Here is a 23,245-nt window from a genome sequence, read left to right on the forward strand (position 1 = left end):
TTGGTGGCCATCACTGCCCTCTGCGGGAGAGAGTTCTATAGTCTAACTACGCACTGTGTGAAGAAGCACTTTCTTTTATCTATCCCGAATCTTCCAACATTCAGCTTCATTGAATGCCCACATGGTCTAATGTTATGACAGAGGCAGAAAAACCGTTGTCTACTCTGTGCCCTGCAGAATTCCAAAAACTTCTGTCATGTCACCTCTGACTTGCCTTTTCTCTAAATAAAAAACTCCAAAGGCTGCAATTTTTCCTCATAGCGGAGTTGCCCCTGAATACAGCTATGCACCTCAGAAGTTTAAAATCACGTATTAAATAAACCTTAGTGAAATCTGCCACCTCAAGACACAAAATAGTGCTTAAGAAGTGCTATGCCATCCGATTAATTCTCTCACAGGAAGTAAATATTTGGGCCACAAAAATGAAGACCTTGTTTGTGCACAAAACTTTCAGAAATATGCACATGCTCCTGGGTCAATTTTCAGTCTGAAACCAGGGCATTCCCAATAGTATCAATATTGATTAAATGGAAGAACCACCAATTTTGGTTAGCTTTAACCCAAAGTGCTATAAAGGAAGGGCTGGTGTGTCTCTGAGCTGAGACTGGGGCCTCAATTTCATTTAAGAAAGCAATTGATAAGATACAGCCAGACAATTTCAAAACAGATTGAACAGCAGGAGACATGGAACCCAATTTAAGATTGGTGCGTGATACTACTGTACAATTATCTACAGAAGTGAAGGTCTGGGATGTTGTGCCATGATTCAAATGACCAGAATGATGGCTAAACTTCATCTCCCATTACATAATTCTAAAGCCATGTTATCCAGAATAAGGGAAATATTTATGCCAATAAGAGGCTTTCTGGAACGTGAAAGAATACTCTGCATTGTTTATACATTTCATTTTAAAGCACAGTTGCCCATATAACTGTTTGAGGAACTACCTCAAACCTGCTTTATCTTACAGAACATAATAAGAAGGGTCGTCCTCCTTTAAAAACAGGGGTCCCAGTTTCTATTCACCTGCCATGGCGACATGCTGTGTACACAGAGCCTTCCTCACTTCCAACGACAAAGTTGTTGACATCACCAACAGGGAAAGACATACAAGTGACAGCTACAGCCTTGGATTGCTTATGAACTAGCTCCATGCTATCCTGGGGAGAAAAATATCACATACAAATCTTTCCAGTTTGCTGAAAACTTTCTGCCAAGAATCAAGTAGGATTTCTGATACTAGTTTCCAAAGAAACCTTTTTTGAATCTCACTGCATTCTTATTCTCACGTTTAAAGCATTTGACACAATAAAAATGCATGAACTGCATAAAAACAGGGCCTGGCCCTGTTTTCTCAGAACGTCCTGGAGGACCTAAGATCTACACATAGAATCATAGTGTTGGAAGGGATCCTGAGGGTCATCTAGTCCAACCCCCTGAAATGCAGGAATCCTGCCCACAGCCACCCCTGGCTTAATATGTGAATTGTGTAAATTGTGCCCTTTCCACATGGCTACCTATGCTATAAATTTATATCCCACTTTTCCAAGGAGTTCAGTGCAGCATGCATGGATCTGATCCTCATAACTGACCTGCAAGATACCATGAAATTACTGTTTGCAACTGAGAAGTCAAGCATTTGACTCAGCAAAACAGGCTAGAGGGGTGTCATGAGGCATGCAAGGAAAAACAAACCAAATTAAAAAATGAAATGCAAACTACAAAATATATAGACAGAACCAAGCAAATGTTTTGTTCGCCAAGCAAGACTGAGGTAATTGCTAACAGGAGAAAAAGCCCCTTGGTGACACTGTCATGGTGCAGTAAAAACAGAGCTGAATGGGAGTAGCCAATCCCATCAAAATGCTAATGGTCTAAAATTATGTCTGCACATGCGCAGAACTCTTGTGCAAGACTGCACACGGATCACATAGAAGCAGCGTTTGATTATTTTACCTGTGGTTGTGAAAGCATATCCAGACTCCACGAGCAGATTTTTCCATCGGTCGAGATGCTGATAAGGTTATGGGCATTCTGAGTCCCCACCACATTCACACAATACACAGGATGCTAAAGCAGAAGTGTGAGACGTAGATGAGCAATGTTTTGTCAGCGTAATTTACAGACAACTTAGTGCAAGTGCAAAATTTAGCTTTTAAAACAGGCATTCCCCAAACTTTGGCCCTCCAGATGTTTTGGCCTACAACTCCCATGATCCCTAGCTAACAGGACCAGTGGTCGGGGAAGATGGGAATTGTAGACCAAAACATCTGGAGGGCCGAAGTTTGGGGATGCCTGTTTTAAAATGACATTTAAATTGAGAAGATAGGCAAGATTATCTGGGTACTTAGTTCACTGTTTTCCACAGAGGCTCCGCAACAGGGGTTTGAGTTTTGTGTGCAAGGTGCCTAGCCATTCTGTAGCGTTACAAATTTAACTGAAAGCACAAACGGTGCTGTCAAGAGTTTATTTCTGAACTATGCCATTTATTGGGGCAGCGGGGTGGGGGGAAGAGTGGCAAACAAAAGCTGTGATGAAGAAGGGACTGAGCATTGGTTAAAATGCAACTAAAGGAGATGGGGGGGGGGCGTTGAAAGGAGTTGCTAGAAGTCCTTTAAAAGTATTACTGTATATACATTAGCAGTGGTCACAAAGCACAGAGCATAGCTAAGTGAGCTGCTTGGTCAGACAGGCTATGTTGAAAACATAATTGGTAACTTCTATAGCTCGATGTTTTCCTAGTAAAACTAATATGCCTCTGAATATGGATGTTGGTACGAATGGACAGTTGCAGATACAACGTCATGTCTAATACTGATAAATGTGGAGAGCACTTGGAAGCTGGAGAAAGCACACGAGGATAAGTGGGAATACTTTAGGGCTGAGCAATATTAAGTGGTGGATTACCTTTGGGGGAGAAAGGATAGCTGAATTTGTATCTGATTATCTGAAGAATTTAATAAAAACAAGCATGTGAAGACCTAACTTTTTTTTAAAAAAAGGGTTTCTAATATAAGAGCCTGCTGTAGAATATTTTTTTAACATAGAATGCTGCCAAAATGAATGCCTATTGTTTGCAGCATTCAAAACATAGTTACAGATTATCACTACTCATCCTACATTAATGGGTTAATTTGACAATAAGGAAGTAATTTGGGGAGATGATATTCCACTCCCTACCGTGTGAGCAGCAGCTGAAAGGGGAGTTCTCTGAACTGGTGTTCGCTTATTGCTGCGATTATCCCATAGCACAATTTGTCCTGAGTATGTGCCACCAACCACCAAATTTGGATGAAATTTTGCAAATGTAGCCGACATCACAGCTGACTGTAAGGGCAACAACAACAAAAAAGAGTAAATGCTTTTTCTATATTTCAGTTGTTACTGAAACCTTTAGAATGATGTTACAATATCCCATATTTTAGCAATGGTTTGTGAAGTTTCAGAATTGTGAGATTTTGAAAAACACAATAGCAAACAAGACTAGTACATTTTTAACTTTCCACCAACCCATTTTATAAGTGGATCTCAGTTTTTCCGCCTGAAAACATGTGTTTTAACTTATCTTGCTTTAAATCCTCAGGCTACGAACATTTTTATTCACAGGTCTCAGGTCTCATCGCACATTTTAAGACCACAATCTTAAAAACATCTCCTTGTATTTGACGCACAAAAGAAGCTTCCTTTTATGCAATCAGAATAAGAAATACAGAACTGTGACACACTTAAATAATCCAAATGGTGTTAGAAAGGCTGCTTGCAGTATAGACGAACCTTTAAAAAGGATTAATGGATTCCTCAGATGTTGACGTGTATTTGCAAACACAAGCGGTTTAAAGTTCACGCCTGCCCAATGAAATCATTATGCTGACAAGTAGAAGAAGGCTCATGTCCACATTCATTAACATAAAATTCTTAGTCTGGCAAGACAGGAACTCACATCATACCTGGCAATGAAAGACATACTCTGGAGTTGTTTTTTTGTATTTCATGTTCCACACAAGGGCCACCCCATCAGGTTCATGAGGGGCATCTTCATTGTTGTTGTAAGAGGCTACCAGCAACTCTGGATACTGGATTCAAAAAGTAATTGAGAACGAAAGGGAAGGTTGTTGCTCACAGAGGTAAGATCAGCCAACTTAAATTATCATATGATTTAAAATTAAGCTACTAAGGTCAACCTTGTTAATTAGACAGCTACAGCTAGAATAGCAATTTGAAAATTAAACCAACAATTCAGAACCAGTAGACACAGAAGATTTCTCTTCTATTTTGATATATGCAGACTGCTCGGTTTTGCAACTCACACACTTCTATGTTATTCCTTTGTGATGCCTTCTGCACATTATTCTTTCCTTTCTTTTTGCACAATGAATTAAGCAACTGTGCATTAAATAAATGTGATGACACTGCAACTGCAGGTAAATGAGAATAACTTCTGCTAAAGGGTTTCTAGAAGAAAGGTTTTTAATGGAAGTGTTATTGTTACCTGAGATGACCAGTCCAAACAACTAACAACACGGTGCTTTGACCAACGCTCATCAAAAAACTGTCTGTTTAGGGACAGCTTAGCACCTGCCTGAATTTCTCTGCAAGAACAATTGAAGAGGGCGGACTTAGGATCACTTTCAGTAAGATTAAAACAAACCTAGCAACACATTTGTAGGATTCTTTATTACCCTTCTTTCTCTTCCAGGTCTCGCCCACTGTAGTCAAAGAAAATGTTAATTTGCTCAGAAAGAGCTCTTTCCACAATTCTTGTCGATTGGTCGAAGAAGCTCAAAAATTCTTCAGAATGCAAAATTTGTTGCTTTTCCTCTTCTGTCAGTTCATGAGCGGCAACTGGGGAAAACAGATTTGGAGCTTTATTTTTAGATGGCAGACTACAAATAAAATCATTCTAATCTTCTTCACACACTGTATTTATATTATTATATAAACCTTCTTCATAATTCTGCACCTATTAAAGAGAGACACAAAGTTGAGCAATAGTTTAAATGTGTTATGATAAATTTGTACCTTCCTCCTCCTCCTCTTTTTTCAATGTTTTTTCTTCTTCAGGCTCAACTGGTGGTTTTTGTACCACTGCATCATCTTCATCTTCTTCATCTGAAAAGAGCAAGGTTGTCAACATTCTGACCACTGTGCAATGCTATGTCAGGCAAAACAGTTTTGTGTATATATTTGTATATATTATACCTAAAGCAGCTTTTTTTTGCTAGAATGCAACAATAGTTCAATTCAGGAATTGCACTTATTAAAGGAGATGACAGTGAGCTGGACATACCACAATTTTCACAACAAATTCACAAAATGTAAGCCTGTGCAATCTACAGTAAAACCTCCAAGAAACTATTCAGAGATTTCAATTTTGAATTCCTAACCTCTACCCAGCATCTGTCATTCGAGACAGCATATGCAACCACAGTTTTATGTAATGTGCTGACATATTAATGCTGCTGAATAAAGAAATCAAGTGTCTTAAATAGCCCACAGAGTCGCTGCTTCCTTGTGATATGGAACCATCAGTGTCTAATGGTTTTTCATACAGGAAAGATGGCTTGCATTAGTTTTCAGGATGCTAGTCAGAGAAGCAAATTTTCCTAAAGATAATAGCACAGACAGATTACATTTTCTTTCCTGTCATTCCAAATGCAAGCCTCATTATCCTTATCATGTTTGCCAATGAGAATTTAAAAAGCAAAATGTGTTGTTCCTTAATTGCAACAAATAACGTGCTGCTGATGTTCTGGAATACTGAGAAGGCTGCTTTTTTTCTTTTTGGCATTACTAGGTTTTCACCTTTGAATTAGGACACCCTTAAGCACAACTTTTAAAATTGCAAGTGTTACAGCATATACATTGCCTGCCTGTTCTTTCTCTGTTTCCAGGGGTAAGTTTCTCAAAAGACTTTTTTTCTTTCTCTTTTTGGGTTAAACAACTATGTCATCTGTCTGCAAAAGAAAGACAGCAGGAGCCTGCAGCACGCCTCGTCACAAGTAATGAGGCAGGATTCAACAGGGACGGGTTTGTTGCAGCCATCCCTGTGACCCATGCTCAAAGTCACCTATGGGGGGATAAAAAAAAACTAAGACTGGTCAAGAGATGGGAACCAGCTGCCAAGCTCTGGTCCCAGCAGCCAGGCCAGCTGACTAGACAGCAGCAACCAGATGGTACTGCTGGGATTGTCTCTCCCTGCTCTGAGGTGGCAATGGGATGGCACAGCATTTTTCTGCCTGACTGCTTCCAATCATGTTTTTTCTCCAATGGCAAGCCTGTGCAATTACTAGCTCTCCAGGAGGTCTACAGACAAGCCTTTACCCTGCAAACAAAAATACAGCTTGTAGGGCCTACCAGCTGCCAAACCACACACATAGTGATAGGCTGAAGCAAGATCTAGGAGAGGGGAAAAAAAATCTTCCCAACTCCATAGTTTAGGCAATAAAAATATATCCATACCTGAAGGAACAAATGCTTTAAATGACACTATATAACACACAATAATACAAACTCCAACTTAATCAAAATGATAATGACGTATGCCAATCCCACATTATATGAAATTGAGCGATTTTTACGTTCTGACAAGTTTACAGAACTAGGATAAATGGCATGAATGATTTCAATATATGCTCATACTTCTGAACCAAATGGTGAAGGTTAAAATCTTTCCTTTCAAGGGCCTCAATCAGCCACAAAGGAAAACAGTAATCACTGTCTTTTCAGCCAGCCCAACCGCATTTGTCAGCCCTTTCTCCGTCAATGCAGCCAGAGCAATCAACCTGCCAAACATTCAGAATGGAAAAACAATCTGAAAATACAGGGTATAATGCACCTGCCAGTGAAAATGGCCATTTCAAGAAAAGCTAGTGATCTCAGTGACCCTGCTGAGGAGGCGGTGGTGCAAAGGGGAAAGAACGCGTAAAAGAATTCTTAGTGATCTCCACTCTCTTGCACATTGACATTTCCTTACAAAGCATGCCAATTACAGCTTTTGTGCTACTTAAAAAAAAATGAAAGCTTTTCTGGGCAAAATAATCACACAGAGAAACAGAAAGACACTGCTCCTTTTAAGATGAATTTGTACATACAATGGACTATTAATCAGAAAACTGGATAACTGAGCAATTCTATGCCGTGTGCCTCAAACAAGATTTCTCCCCAAGCATTGGTGTAGGGAAAATTGATAAATGGTTAATTTTAATTTAATAGATGAAGCACTGCAAATAGCAAATTACAAGACAATGATTAGATTAAATGATTTGGTTGAATTAAGCGTGGATTTTTCCTTTGCATGCAGACTTGCTGTGGCAAACAATGTCACTGAGACTACAAAGCATGCATTCCCCTCACCCTTTCTAAGTTTTCAAGCTTTAATGCCATAAAACTAAAAATTAAACTCCAGCCTCCCAGCTTTGTCATAGCACTCTGATTCCAAGTACCATTTTCAGTGACAGAAGTCAAATCCTTGTTAAAGGTCAGCCCTTTAGTGCCTAAGTGGCCTCATCCTTTACAAATATTACAGAGAAGAGATCTTGTCGCCAGTTGCCCCTCCCTTTTCACATTTTCAGCGTAGATGGCACATATTATGCAAACAAGATCCAAATTCATTCTCACGTAATACTCCACATTTGCTGTCAGTCTCTAGGAATTACTATTGCTGCATTCCAGCGCTAGATATGTTATAACAGCAATTACTTAAATATACATTAGATGCAGTGGAGCAGTTTCTCATTTCCAGTTAAGACACCGTATTTTTAGATGTACTGTACGTATGTGCCACCGTATAGATGACAGGGAACTTTCACCCTATTATGGTCACATTAGATTACTTAATAGCATACTGGCAGTGGAATCAAACCAACCACAGTGTAGCCAGAAGACAGCTTTCCCTTAACCTAGTTCTTATTAACACTCATATCAAACAAAATAGAAACAGAAATAGTACTTCACTTCAATCTGCTATCTACATACAACTTCCGTAATTCCACCATTGCAGCATAAAAGGTTTGATTTTAATTATTCCTTCTGCTGGTCTACGAGTTTTAGCTGACTTTAGCATCTAGTAACGAATTTCTGGTTGCCATGAATGCCCTCCCCAACTTGGGGATAAAACTCTCCCTGCCGTTGTACTAAGCCTCAGACACTTGGAAGCAGTACCCGCTGTTTTCCAAGTGCCTCTGAAGCTCAACATGATGTCAGAGATGACCCCTCCATCCATTTTTCACCACGGTGAAAAATATCCGTGTCACTGGTACAATGGGAATCACATTTTAAACTCCCCACTGCCTCTCCTTTGCTCCTTATAATCAGTTAAACTGCCAAATTGCATTGGTCTTCTCCTGTACAGCACTGTGAAAATGCAGACCAGGGGTGGAGAACCTGTGGTCCTCGAGATGTGCTGGACTACAACTCCCATCATCCCTGCCATTAGCCAAATCATAGGATTTGGAGTCTAACAACAGGTCCCTCATACTTGATACAGCTGAGCACAGCTCAGTTGGTGGAGCAGGAACCTCTTAATCTCAGGGGTGTGGGGATCGAGCCCCACACTGAGCAAAATATTCCTGCATTGAAGGGGTTGGACTAGATGACCCTTGTTGCCCTTCCAGCTCTACAGATCTATGATTCTATGAATTCATCAGAATTCTTTCCCCTCTGATGAAAAGTCTAGTTCACACCCCAGGTTTCTCTTGCCTTGACTACTGCAACCTTGTCCTCTCTGGTTTTCCATTATTCCGCTTCAGCCCTCTCAACTCTATCCAGGAGTCTACTGCCAAAGTAATTCACCTCTTCCATTACCTCCTCAAATTCCCACATCAGCTTCCTGCCATCTTCCGCATCCAACACAAATTACTTACTTTCAAAGCAAACAGGCCCGCCAACAAAATAGTAAAGGGCAAAATGCAAGCAATGATAAAACAGCCACACATATCCTGTAATTCTCTGACTCCTGTGAGTTGGGTCACTATTATTTTCCATTTGGGCTGATGGCAAAATGAGTCTGACAGCATACTTCAAGGATCACCTGCTCTTGCATGAACCTGCTCCATATCCCTCTGATATCTGAAGTTAGGTAGGTAGCATTGGGAGAGGAGGCCTTTTCAACTGGGGAACCTTTCACAGGCAGGCTCGGGTGGTGTCTTCACAACCCTTTCTGCGCCTGCTGAAAAGTTATTTGCTGAAGAACTTTATGTTGTCTGCCTTTCTTTTCCACTGGACTTTTAACTCCTACAACTTGTGATTGTTATTTTCTTATATTTATCGCATTTTATGTCCAATGCTGTATCCCACTATGCAAGCTGAGACTGAAGAGTGGCTAATAAATGTTTTAGAAAATAGTAATAAACATGAAAAACAGGCAATCCATAGTCTTGTCTCCCTTCTGTTGATCTGCCCGCATCTTATAAAACATCCCTGCCTACTGCCTTTGCTTCTCCATCTCTGCCATGCATGCTCATCCAAATGTCACTGGTCCTTTAAACAAGCTTGCCTTCTCTCTTGGTACTCTTTCTATCTATAACATCTGTGTAACAGCACACGTCCCCCTTTCATCAACCGTTGCCTCAAAATACCACTATTTGGTGAAGATTTTTGATCAACCTTTAGCTTTAAATTCCTGCTAAAACTAAGCCTAAATACGTGTACATGAGCACAGGTCCTCCCACCCTCATTCTTACTTACATCTCCTCGCCTGTTGTTGAATTTTAGATTGTAGGCACCTCAGGTATAAGAACTGCTTTTCTGTTTGTTAATCCGTAAAGCAGTAAACACACTGATGGCAAAAATAAAACCACCATATTGTTAACAGGTTATGAAAACAGACCCAAAGCTGTACAACCAAACTATTTCTTCTCACTAACATACATCCCCCCAAAAGCATATTATCTGGGAAGGCAATCTTGTAATGACCAAGGCTTGCCATCCCTCTTTGACATCCAATGTATTAGCTGCTGCAAATATAGTAGTACAGTACAATATGATAGCCCAGTTTGCATGACACATTAAGCAAGGGGTAGCTAAAGTTGTGCCCTCCAGAAGTTGTGGACTATAACTCCCATTAGCCCTTGACAGCATGACAAATAGTCAGGCACCTTGGGAATTGCAGTCCAAAATACCTGGATGTTACCATGTTGGCTATTCCACATTCTTTTCTGCTGGCATCTGTCTATCTCAAGAGACAATGGAGTGCACTTCTGGAGGTGAAGTCAAACTGCTGGAGAATCACAGCACCTGCTGTGGCTGCAGAGACCAGTAACTTGTAACTGCTGCATCCCACATTATTTCTGCTATGTTAGCACCGTAGTCACCTCTCTGGGGTGCAAGCCTGGACAGCGTAAATTGAGGTCCTGGGTTGCCCAGACAACAAGACCTCTCAGCATCACTGATGTGGTCCAAAGGAAAGCAGAGCAGTATGTTTGGCACCAGCTTAGCTGCAGGAGTTGCCGGAAGGTGGCATACAAGATGCCAGTGGTAAACAATAATTTAAAACAGGGGAGGCTATCCTGTGTGCTCGCTCCCCCCCCCAACATGGTGCTGGGTTACAACTCCACCATACCTGTCCATTAGTCATGCTGTCTGGAGCTGATAAGGAGTTTTAGTCCACAACATCCGAAGGGCCACAGGTTAGCTTGTGCAGACTGCTCAGAAGCTCTTAATGCACCAGAGCCTAGAATGTCATGTTATCTGAACCTGGGCTCATTATTCTTCCAAGCAAACCATGAACAGTAGGCCAAGAAAAAAGCCTGGTTACAGCTTAGGGTTAGTTTGAGGAGAAAAAGCAGAACCCAATTTCAGAAGACATGGATGCCAGACTTTGACTTGTTTCATTTAGAAACACAAGAGGTGGGGTGGGCAACTTCTGAGGAGGGCGCACTAGGATGTTGCTCATTTATATGAATTATCAGTCATTTTAAACTATGGTTTAATGTGACATGCAAACTAGGTCAAAGTATGAATTAAAGTACGACTGCACTAAATAGTGTAGACCATTCTTCATCTACTACATGACAAGGGCAGCTGTACCCGTTCTGGATTTTGTTCGTCGTATTCTTGAGGAGTTCCTATTTCCAGCCTCATGTCTTTTGTTATTTTAGCCTATTTATTATTCCCGATCTAGGATTATTTCACATTCTTCTAAATCTTTCACTTAAAACTTTTAATAGCCACATAAGAACATAACAATGAGAAGTGGAGCTGTTATGTCAAATCATTTTATTGATGAATATTCATTACACTATGCTAAGTGGTTAATTCTGTGTTTTTCCCTTGACAGAGGATCTAAGGTTATAAGGCAAGCATTAAATATGTGTAAAAGTAGTAGTTACTTTTTAAAATGCCAAATCCCTTGTCAATGAATGGTAAATTCAAGTTTAATGAACCAGTGAATTCTTACTTTGCGTTAACATCAAAATTGTGATGTATTTTGGCGAGATGGAAAGAAAAGCAGGGCTGTAAATTAGACAGCACCCAGCAATAACACTCAAGAGTGAAGTTCCAGTTGCCTGTGTAATCTGTTGCTGCAGAGTAGGTTAATCAAAGTTAAATCATCTGTGAAATGGGTGGCTTTTGTTAAGCTGAAGGTGTCTTCAGATCACATTTGCCATCTGTATTTCATTTTATATTTTAGGCAGGTACGAAGTCAAAAATATCTCTTAAAAACAGTACCACTTGGGAAGTGTTGTGCTGTTCAGACATTATTTTTATTACACAAGCATCTGGGAACCCACGTATTGAGTTCTTATAGCTAAGACATACAAAGTTTGACAATATCAAAACATGATTTTATTTCTTAAATCAGAAATAGCAGTGGGGAACCTGCAGCCTTCCAGGCAGTGATAGAGAGACAGAGACAGAAAGCGCATTATGGAATCCTGCAATGAAACAAACTCTATCCGTTTCTGGCTCTGGTCCCTGCTACTAGATTAAGCAGCCCTTAACAGAAAAACATCCTCTGCCTTTAGAAATCTAAGTGATGGTGATAAAAGTTGTTAAATCTGAACTGTATTGCTTAATATGGATGTAAAGAGCAGCACAATTTGTCTTATTTTCTTTCTTCTCTCATTATTTTAGAAGTTCTGAACATCAAAGTACTGACAGTGACACCCATCAGTAACACCATAAGGAAACTACAGGTTTTCATTCAACAGTATCTGACTCTTACTGATATAAGTGAATAACTGGCAGGCCATCTGAAGTCACTCTGTATTCCCCAAAGATAAACATCAACACTCAAATCTCTAGTGACTATCGTAACCTGGACATGTATCCCCTATGTACTTTTCAGTTAAAAGCAAACAGCAGAAAGATGGATTGAGAGGATATCAATATAATACTATACTGTATCTTGAGCTCACTTAACACTATTCTACAACAGAACTTGGCATTAGCAAATAATAATAATAATAATAATAATAATAATGATAATAATGATAATAATGATAATAATAATGATAATAATAATAAATATTATTATTATTCTGGACCAGAGCCAGAAACGGATCGTGAAGCTGAGGCTCCAATACTTTGGCCACCTCATGAGAAGAGAAGAATCCTTGGAAAAGACCCTGATGTTGGGAAAGATGGAGGGCACAAGGAGAAGGGGACGACAGAGGACAAGATGGTTGGACAGTGTTCTCGAAGCTACGAACATGAGTTTGACCAAACTGCGGGAGGCAGTGCAAGACAGGAGTGCCTGGCGTGCTATGGTCCATGGGGTCACGAAGAGTCGGACACGACTAAACGACTAAACAACAACAATAATAAATAAATTATTATTTACACCCCGCCCATCTGGCTGGGTTTCCCTAGCCACTTTGGGCGGCTTCCAACCAAATATTTAAAACAATAAAGCATCAAACATTAAAAACCTCCCTAAACAGGGCCACCTTCAGTTGTCTTAAGTGAAATACAGTCATACCTCGACATCCGAACTTCGACTTCCGAAGGTTTCGAATTCCGAAGTCGACAACCCCCGGAAGTCCTTTCGTCGCGTCCGGTCGGTGCATGCGCAGAAGCGTGAAATCACGCTTCGCGCATGCGCCATAGCGCATAGCGAGGTTTTCGACATCTGAAAACCTCGACTTACGAAGACAGCCGCAGAACAGATCATCTTCGTAAGTCGAGGTACCACTGTAGTTGCTTATTGCCTTGACATCTGCTGGGACGGCATTCCACAGGGCAGGCGCCACTACCGAATTAAGATAAACAAGTATCTGCGCCACCTTTTATTCTCTCATTGCTTTGGAATTGTTTGCTCATATTCTGGGATTATTGAATCCTATTTCAAAAGCACATAGCTGGAAGAAGAAACGCAAGTTTTGGTTAACACACAGTATTCTATCCAGAAATGTTATTTTACTGTGGGAGCACTCTAAGAAGAATTAGATGGACAGGCTGTGGTTAAGAACATAAGTATTGTCATACTGGGCTAGACCAATAGCCCATCTGCCCAACATTCTGTCTCCAACAGTGTCTAGAAATGGAGGCTTGAGGATGTCTATAGAATAGAGCAATTATGGAGTGATTTCTCTCCAGTTGTTCATTTCTGGCATCCAACAGTCACAGACATACGAACACTGAGCATGAGATGATCACTAATGAACCTATCCTCCATGACTTTTCTAATCATTTTCAGATTCCAGAAAGAGATGGATCTTTACTTCTGTACCCAATTCTACAAGTTCCCCATGCACTGGGCATGATGCGCATCTCAATGCACCAATGCTGCTTCCTAGGTTTTCTATGGAAGATAAAGAGAGATAGTACCATGCCCCATCTGTAACCTCTAAGGGTGGACATTTGCACAATTTGTTTTTGCATGAAATTACAGCATGGCTAAGGTTCAATTTCATTTGTAATTCTGACTGAAACTAGTACAGCCAAACTCAACTTCATGAAAAAGAAAATGAACCATCACTCTTGGTATTCATATACTCAAGTTAAATCTGCTCACATGAGACAAGCAGAAGAAAACTATCATCATGGAATTAAACTGCACCCAATTAAGCAGATGTCTCAAATGATGGAGACAGCACATGACCTTATGCCTCTAAACGAAAACTCTAGCCACAGAACCAAACAAAGTCAAAACTGTAGAAGTGTCCTTCATTAATCAACATTTTCTACAGATGCAGTTTGAGCTAGCCTTGTCTTCTTTTAAAGCTGAAATCCTACCGGTAAGCATGTTTCCTTTCATTAAAACTCACCTGTAAATTCTTTGAACTAAAGGACAGGGCATCAAATACTGTAGATATATAGCAGAAATTTTTATCCCTTGAATTATATAGCCAAACAAGACTAGCAAATACACTTTTGTCTGTTCCTCCGTTCCTCATATTGTCACAGCCATACAAGGCTTGAGCCAAAGTCATGTGCACGCACAGGCAAGGACCGTATAAACTTAAGGAGTTTTGATATTTCTAGTTTTTGCTGCACCATTTCCCATTGCCAAAGAAGAAAGCTACTGTTGAATTTAGCATATAGCTTGCCCATTAAGCTCCCAGAGGCACTGTAACAGTGTTAGAAACTGAGATATGAAAGCTAGGAGCTAAATGGCACCTTAAACCTAGGTTATGGGCCCAACAATGGAACGTCTAGGTGTGCTTTTTTATAACAAGAATACAAAGCTGAAAAGGAATGAACTGCAGCTAAAATGTTATGTTCATTTTTCACATGGTCTAGTCCTTCCCACGCCCACCCCCTAATATTATTAAGAGGGTCTCTTCTCCAGAGAGTAGCTGGAAGTGGTGAGGCAGAAAAAGGTCCACCTTTTAATCTGAAATCTTAGGCACAGTACTGCGCCCAGAGCTCAGAAACTGCTTGCGCTAATGAAATTCCCAGTCAGAAAATGTGCCTAGAACAATGGGAATTTCGAACACTGCACTGTAACAAGAGCTTCAGAAAAGTCACAGTGCCTGGCTCTCCCTGTGATGTGCAAATGCCTTCTTTGCATTGTGATCACAATTAGTTCCACTGTTTAAACCTTATGTAAAAGAAACAAAAAGTATTATTCATCTTTGAAGGATATATTTTAATTTGATGAAAGGGAACGTCATTAAAATAGTTAGGGTTGGATCCAGATGTGCCCTCCACAATTGGAAGGGCTCATTCTGCTCATAGGAACCCAGGATCCAGTGGAGACTCCTTGCTGGAGGAAGATGGTGGATCAGTGGTTTTCATCAAGTGCTCTTTCCTATTGCAGCCCCTCACACTGTTCTTGAAAGATTCTTCTCCTTCAGCTCTTTGGATCAGGTTTTCACAATCCTAACTTCAGAACTTCAAATGGCTCGATCACCCCATGGGCATAGGCGGGGGGGCAGGGGGGGCAGTTGCGCCCCCAGAAGCAAAAGGCTGAGGGGCGCAGCGTGGCGGTCCCAGGCTTACGCTCCCCGCGCGCCTCTGGAGCTGCGCGCGGGGAGCGGGAACCTTTGGCCGCCTCCTCGGAACAGCTGGGAGGCGCAGGCCACGTAGCCCCGCCCACATTCCCACTGTGGCCCCTCCCCTCCCTTGGCCCCTCCCCTTGCCCCCCTTAATTTTGATCCTGGGTACATCCGTGGATCACCCAACAACATTGTGACACCAGGTGATGGCCAAGTGAGCAGCCCTGCACACCTGTCAATTCTGGCCCATGAGAATAAATCTTGATTAGGATTTAGTCCATGGAGCAAAAAATAATAATCCCTAATTTGGATGCAACTTGTAGAGTTAAGGAACACACCATCTAATGAATAAGCCAGTATTCTATCAAACCCCAAAGTCACATGCAAAAATAGTAATTTCTTGTCCTGCAAACATTTCTATTCCTGTATTTTCACAAAATAAGTTTTGGAATCCCCCCCCCCAATATCTCATCCTCTTCATGCGGGGTTTTTTTAAAAAAGGAAAAGGAAGAGTAAGTCATATTCACCTTCTTTTGGCTGAGTCATAACTGGTGTTTGGGTCTCCTTTGTGTATGTGACCATTTCTCGAGGAGGAAAGTCAACTTGTGTAATTTTGGACATTGCAAGTTTAATAGGTCCACGTCTAAAAAAAATGGAGAAAGTTATAATGCAACTACAATTCATGCAACATACAAAGAACAAATTTGTGGAAAGTGAGACAATCCATCATCTCTATATAACAAGTATTAAATTTAACTATTGCTGAATTATACATCTTTTTCTTTTAAAATAAAAAGCCAGCACAGAAGGGGAAACAAAGGAAAGTAAATAAAATGTCAAGAAACTGATTTGTTTGTTATGCTGCTTTTTCAGATGGCAGAAATGCTAACCCATATAACTAGTATGCACTGAGTTTTAAACAATTTTCCTTCATAAACAACAGTAGGAACCTCCTCAGATTCCCGTGCTGCAGTCCACTCCATTCAGTAGTGTACTCCAGCCCCCATGAGAAGGTTTTCCGGGATGGGAAAGCCACATTCTGCCCCCTTCATTTGAACAGCATGTCTCTGGACCAAGCCAATGTAAAATGTGTGAATTCTTTGCCAATGCAACACAACTGCAATTTAACTTGCAAAAAACTGTGTTACCATCTTGAAATAATATAATGCAATTAAGAAAACAATATGTCACAATACCTCTGCAATCACCAATTGGCAAAATTCCCAGGGAACTATTTGACCGAGATCAGGAGTGGCTAACATCTTTTGGCTAAGGGTCATATTCACCCTTGACCAACTTTCCAGGGGCTGCATGCCAGTGGTGTGTATGACAAGGAGAGTAGAGCCATCCCAAACTTGCAACACCTCTCACATGCACACCAGCACATAGTCCCTCTTTCTCATCTGATCTGTGCAGACCAGTTGAGGAAGGTTACTGCTCCCTCCCAAGTCATCAAATGACCAATCTGATTGTGGGGAGGGAACAATTTGCATTCCTCCTCAAGGTGCCCTCTATCCAAGGCCCAGCACTGAGTCTACTTTAAAACTTACTTTCACTGCCAAAAAATTTGGAGCACTTGATCCAGCCTATGGGCTAGCCACCCCTGATCTAGATATATGTACATTAATGTCTATGTTTTCACTCAATGAGTAAGGCAAACCCCCAAAATTACTGGCCCTCTTCCCTGTTTTATAAGAATACAACATCATACTCCCCCCCCCAAAGTGCCCAAAGCAAGCCACATACATTATCTCAATAATCCTGTAAGACCAGTATTATTGCATTATCAAAGGTATGTGGACGTAGACAAGGCATTCTTGACTAACGACATGGATGTCATAAAGTCATTTTAAAAATAATAATTACAAGAAAATTTAGTATATTAGTAAATTAAAAGTCTTTAGAAAATTAGTTGCATTAAGATGCTGAATATATATTCAGAGGTTGCAATTCAGAAATGTACAGTGGTGCCTCGACGTACGAATTTAATCTGCTCCGAAGGCACCTTCGTAGGTCGAAATACTCTAAGTCGAAAAATTCTAAGTTGAAAAGCGCCACTGGAAACGTTATTTCCTATAGGAATGCATTGGAAATGGAAAAATTCGTAAGTCGAAGCAACCCCATCTAAAAATTCGCAAGTCGAAAAAACCTTATCTAAAACCACCGCGGTTTCCGTTTGGATGTTGAGAAATTCATAAGCGTGTGGCTATTTGCCCCATTCGTAAGTCGAAAAATTTGGCTGTCGAGTCATTCGTAAGTCGAGGTACCACTGTACATGCGCCAGATCAAATTTGTTCAGTCATCTAATAAACAGCTCTCCCCAAACACAAAACCCTTTTCCGGTTTAACATAGTTTGTGGAAGCTGATGATCAATAAACTGCATACCATACATCACTATCACTTAACGATGTGGATGCAACCTTAACTCATAGCTAAAATTGTTTTACATATTATATCTTAAGGCGTGAACTAATTTGGCTTATATAAAAGACAATCATTACAACAAAGATGGAAGATAAAAAAAATCTCTGCTATACCCCAGATCGGAATCAGAGTGAAGCTGTAGAACTGATGGATCAGTATCCCAATGCAGCGTCCTGACAACACAGGTTGAAGAACAACCATGCAGCATTAGCAAAAAAGGCCAGAGATTAGTGAAGCAAATACATTCTATTAAATGTTAAAGCTATTGGAAGCTAGAATCATATCATATCATGGCTTCAGATATTTAAGAAGTGCCAGAAATATCAGTTAGTGGAAATTGAGTGGACATTCAGCACTACTACAACAATACATGCATCATACCAATTAAAATAGAAACATACAGTTCAGAACAATTAGTAGAGTGACAGCATTCAGTTGATCAGTCAGTAAGACTGATTAAAATCTTTTTACTTGACTAAAACTGAGTTTTTAAAAAGTGTAATTGTTTTTAATTTAAATATAAGATTTTAATGCAACACCTGTGGAAGGTAGGTATTGCCTTGGAAGACACTCCCCCTTATTTCCCACCTGGAGGAAAGGGCTTTTCTAAGATAGATGTGCGTGTATTGCATCAGGTCCTAACAAAGAGCAGGGTTCTTTACCCTCAGATCTTTTATACACATGCAAATGTATGCAAATTTAAAAGATATACAATGAATCAACTAACACTTCTTTAAATAGGTGACATCCCCTGCATTTAGAGATGCATTCAGTCAAGGATAAACTTTGACTTATCTGAGAGTTTATTAACACTATACAGCTACATAGATTTAGTGGTGTCACCCGAGATCCAGTTTGTTAACATACTGTGATCTTGCCCGAAGCATTAAATATGTTCAGGAAATTGTCATATTGGTAAAGGAAATGAGTCAACACATAAACCTTTGGGTGCAGGAAAAAGCACTTTTCCACTGGGATATACTGCTGCTAGTGTTTCCAAGATGTGACATTGCTATAATTATGGGTTAAGCACTGCCTTGGGCTTATGTCATTTAATTTAAAGGCAACTCAAGACAGTCAATGTTGCAGCATTCAGCAAGTTAAGCAGTGCAGTCCTAACTATGTTTACTCAGAAGTAAGTCTGCTGAATTTGAGATTTACTTTCTTGTAAGTAGGTTTAAGACAACAACCATTTATTTAGGAAATATTTCAAGGTGCAACTATATAGTATATAGAGCAACATGCCAAGCATTAGCTTTAACCTACATACAGTATATAAAATTGTATACATTTTAGTCTTGTGGCCTACTAGAATGCTAGAAAAACAAAGCAAATATAAATAAACACACATATCAGACGTTCTAATAACTAACTGCTCTGAGGTACTTTATCAGCACATTCAAAATCCTGAATAAAGAAGTTTGTCTTCTGATAAGTAATTAAGTTGCCTTCATGAAACTCGAAAATCATTTCAGATAGATTTTGCATTTAATAATTGGTCTACTGTTCACTATAGATTCATTACTCCAATTATTTATTAAATTTCATTCATACCCCTCTTTTCTACAACAGGATGCACCAAAGCAGCACACAAAAATAAAATCACCAGAAATACAACATAACATTAATAATGTAGAAGTGCAACAAAAGCATAACAAGTTTACAAAATAGCAGGGTGCTAACATTAAAAATTCACCTGAATGAATACATCTTCAAAACTTGCCTAAAGCAGACAAAAGTGAACCTAATGGTTTTCCCAGGGAAGAAATTCTAGTTTTGGTACCACAGCCAAAAAGGCCCTGTCCTGCTGCTGGAAGGATGGAGAACAGGCCATCTGAAGGCAATCTTAGGACTCAGGCAGCTTTGTATGGAAGAACATACTGTACATCCTGAGATAACTCTTAACCCCCTAAGGACCAGGCTAACTCCAGTCAGTGGTCCAACCACTTGCACAACCACTGGATATAACTCACACAACAGAACATCCCCTTCCTCTTCTGCCCTCTGCAGCCCCCTGCATCTGCTCTGAAGGGTCTCTCAGCTCTCCAGAGCAGTGCAGGTGGCTCCAGGGGTGAGGAGAGAAAGCGGAATTCACAGTGTGAATGAAACTGTGTTCCACCCATCCATAGACACAGTTGGCTAGAACCCTTAATCAACACCATTTATTGGGTGAAGCTCATGATGGAAGACTTGGTAGTCATATAATTCTCATGGCAGGGAAGTCAACGAAGCACAGCTGCTCTTTTATGCCCCACCAAATGTAATATGAAAATCCCCAAACTATGCAGGAGAAGCCACCAGATGGGTTTCTCCTGTATGATCCAGAAATTCTCATGCAATCCTTCTGGCACATGAAGGACTGGTGCTACTGTGGCTCCCTCATTGCCAGATGATTGTGGAATTTACAAAATATACGTTCTGTCCCCATGGTGCTTAACCTAAATATACACTTCCTTATTTTCCAATAGAAAGTAGAACTCTACCCTATTTTGCGGACTCAGGTCAGATATACCATCATTCCCCCCCAAAAACAACAACAACAACAACAACAACAACAACAACAACAACAACAACAACAACAACAAAGGAAGTTTCTTAAATGGCAGAAATGAAGCCCACAGTCACAACCAAACTACTACACCACAAGTGATTTCCATCTTTGCATGACTGCATCCAACCACATGTCGATGGTAAACTAAGGCTATCTATGACTATATGAATTATACAGAATGACACAATTTCTCTTACTGGTGACCCACCAGGAGGAAATATCTAGTAGTGAAATGATACTTCCATTTCAACTTAAGACTGCATGTTCCATGTACATGGTTGCAGCCAAGAAAGCTAATCAAATGACTCAATCCTAAATTCTCACAATACCGATTTTTAGGAAGGGACTGGGCTCTTCAGGGAGATAAATTACACCCAAATGTAGGCCAGTTTAACTTGACTCATGGCACTGATGATCTCGACATCTGCTAAAAATAACAATGCTCAGTGCATAAGCATGTCTGTACATGTGTGTAAACACCCCCCCCCCCGTGATGATATAGCAACCCCAGGGTAAAATGAATGACTATCAGAACATTCCTGAGAGAGATATTTGAGCATACAGAGGAATAAGTTGAATTTAAAAACAAGAAGCAAGAAACAATGAACTGGGGTGCAGCATTGGGTAAACACTGGCTAAGTGAACTATGTGATTTATTAAGGTATTTTAGAATAAAAATATGGTACAATCCTGCCCTCCTTAGTATATGAAAATGGCTCATTACTTAGAACCAGATGCTGGCACACTGGCCACTTCCTCATCTAACCCTTCCTCTGTAACCAAAGATTTCATCTAAAAGTTTCGGTAAACTTTAAAGTATGTTCTTGGGTAGGGCCCTGGACTAGAAAGAGAAGGCTAGATGGGGAAACAGGAAATCACACCAGCCTCTCATTCTGGTTAATGATGACCAAGGCATGCTGAGGAGAGGGTTCTGCTGGGTCCTATGACATATTTGGAGAGATTGTGCCATACTTTTAAAGCAGAAAGTTATTTTTTTCAGTAACGTTAACACTTGTCAATTTTAATTCTGTACTGCACTCTTGAGACCCCAACATATTTAATCCGGAAATATTTAAGAAAACATACCTAGAACCAACAGCACCATCACCAGAATCTTGGCTTCCAGCCTCACTTGGTGTGCTCACAGATTTCGAAGATGGAGACATAGGAGGAGGGACTAAATAGTGAAACAGACAGGTATCCGCTGTTACTAGTCGTAGAGGTTGCACAGCTTAGGATGTTTCCAAATTAATTTAACATGGAAGCATTAAAAAAGTGATGGTAAACAAAAAATAAAATAAAATGGATGAAAATGAATAATAGAAAAAAGGGGAAAAGACAATGTTAACATATCATGCTGGAGACTCATGCAGTTTTTAGCATTTAATGCAGTTTGGGGTTATGTAGCAAGTATACTTTATACTAAATGCTGGGAAAATAAGGATTCTAGAATTTAATACTTTGCTAAGAAACTGTTATTCAGAAACTGAAATATGTTATTAAAATTTACACAATGAATTTGGGGTTGCTATATCTTATAATAACAATTATTATTGGAGTGGGGGTGAGGAGTTATAAAACAAGCTCTTCTCCAAAACACAGTGTTTTAAGCTTGTCATTATTTACTGAAAACAGTTTGTTCTATTCAGCTAAACCTCAATTTATAAGTTCTTAACATTTTATTTTTTTTAAAAGCCTCTCACCTCAAAGGGAAGTTTGTTTACAACATTTTGTGATGCAAATTTAGTACAACTGGAATGGTAAATGAGAAGCAGCAGCATGCAACCTAAAACATGTGCCTTTCAATCAATTATGCTTCTGCAACATCCAATAAAGATGTACAAGTTTTAATGTCTCTACATTGGTTTTTATCCAGAACTGCATTTTTCAGAGCCAAATATCCCCACAATAAGTAATTTTGTCTTCACTGAGGATAAATGGGAGTATGTATTGAGCTGGATCCAGAGTTTCCCTGAGAAGAATTCAGCTTACAGGATGCTTCTGCTGGAGGAAGGAGAGGCAATTTTCAGATTCGTTCTTTGTTCTGTTGACCCCAGAAAAGCTGCTCTGGATGATTTGGGGACCCTCCAAAATAGAAAGGGAAGGTGGCATTGACAAATAAAGTCCCCCCCCTCCCATCTTCCACATGGAAGATCTCAGGCAGTTCTAATTGGGAAAGGGAAACGCCAGTCAACCAATAAACATTATGCTGATGCAGTTGAACTGATATACAGATTTCTTATTTGAATTATACAAAGGAATTAAAAGTGTTCCAAACTCAGATATAACTGCTAATTATAAGAAATGTTTTCAGAAAGGGGAAGAACACAATGTCTTATTCTACAGCACTATATTAAAAATCATATGCCTAGCTATTCACCACTGCTCAGTGTCTTCAAAACATGAAAATACAAGCTTTGGAAATGGAAAAGTATTTTTAATAAAACACATTAATCCTTCTGTAGGACTAGAAAATCAAAACATTGTTTTTAATGTACTGCTATTTTCATGTTATTTTAGAAGAATATGCAATAACACTTACTCCTGGAGACAGACACAACTCATTATTTGATTATTCTAAGAGAGGCATGCTGAATCAAGTTCTTTGTTATGTTTTTAACTAGTTGCTACTGCCATCTATTGGTTGTTAAACAGTACGATGGTTTAGAACAGAGCTTTCCAAACTGTGTGTTGCGACAGTGTGTGTAGGTGTGGCGCACAAACACTCCTCACGCTTCTTCAGGGCAGCTGGAAAGTGGTTAGTTTAACCTCCTGTCTGCTAGCAAAATTGAATTATTGTGTCATGAAATGATGCATGTCTAAAAAGTGTGTCATCAACATGAAAGGTTTTGGAAGCTCTGGCTTAGAACTTTCAAATATTGTAGGTG

The 23,245-nt window shown here is 39.9% G+C and overlaps 1 protein-coding gene across 2 annotated transcripts in view; it reads right to left on the reverse strand.

Annotated features, from left to right (window-relative positions):
- Nucleotides 1–23,245, reverse strand: part of DYNC1I2 (dynein cytoplasmic 1 intermediate chain 2) — a 37,421-nt gene that overhangs the window by 4,996 nt on the left and 9,180 nt on the right. The window contains exons 4-13 of one of the 2 annotated variants that reach the window (XM_035135371.2): nucleotides 21,444–21,534; nucleotides 17,920–17,979; nucleotides 15,909–16,024; nucleotides 5,021–5,110; nucleotides 4,681–4,843; nucleotides 4,491–4,590; nucleotides 3,949–4,074; nucleotides 3,182–3,328; nucleotides 1,958–2,071; nucleotides 1,028–1,161 (exon numbers count right to left, since the gene is read on the reverse strand). In XM_035135371.2, the coding sequence (XP_034991262.1) occupies nucleotides 1,028–1,161; nucleotides 1,958–2,071; nucleotides 3,182–3,328; nucleotides 3,949–4,074; nucleotides 4,491–4,590; nucleotides 4,681–4,843; nucleotides 5,021–5,110; nucleotides 15,909–16,024; nucleotides 17,920–17,979; nucleotides 21,444–21,534 (1,141 nt within the window). The remainder of the gene's footprint in view (nucleotides 1–1,027; nucleotides 1,162–1,957; nucleotides 2,072–3,181; nucleotides 3,329–3,948; nucleotides 4,075–4,490; nucleotides 4,591–4,680; nucleotides 4,844–5,020; nucleotides 5,111–15,908; nucleotides 16,025–17,919; nucleotides 17,980–21,443; nucleotides 21,535–23,245) is intronic. The other variant, XM_035135390.2, reaches the window with a different exon arrangement.

The sequence above is a fragment of the Zootoca vivipara genome, chromosome 1 (genome assembly GCF_963506605.1).
Source record: "Zootoca vivipara chromosome 1, rZooViv1.1, whole genome shotgun sequence".
NCBI classification, from domain to species: Eukaryota; Metazoa; Chordata; class Lepidosauria; order Squamata; family Lacertidae; genus Zootoca; species Zootoca vivipara.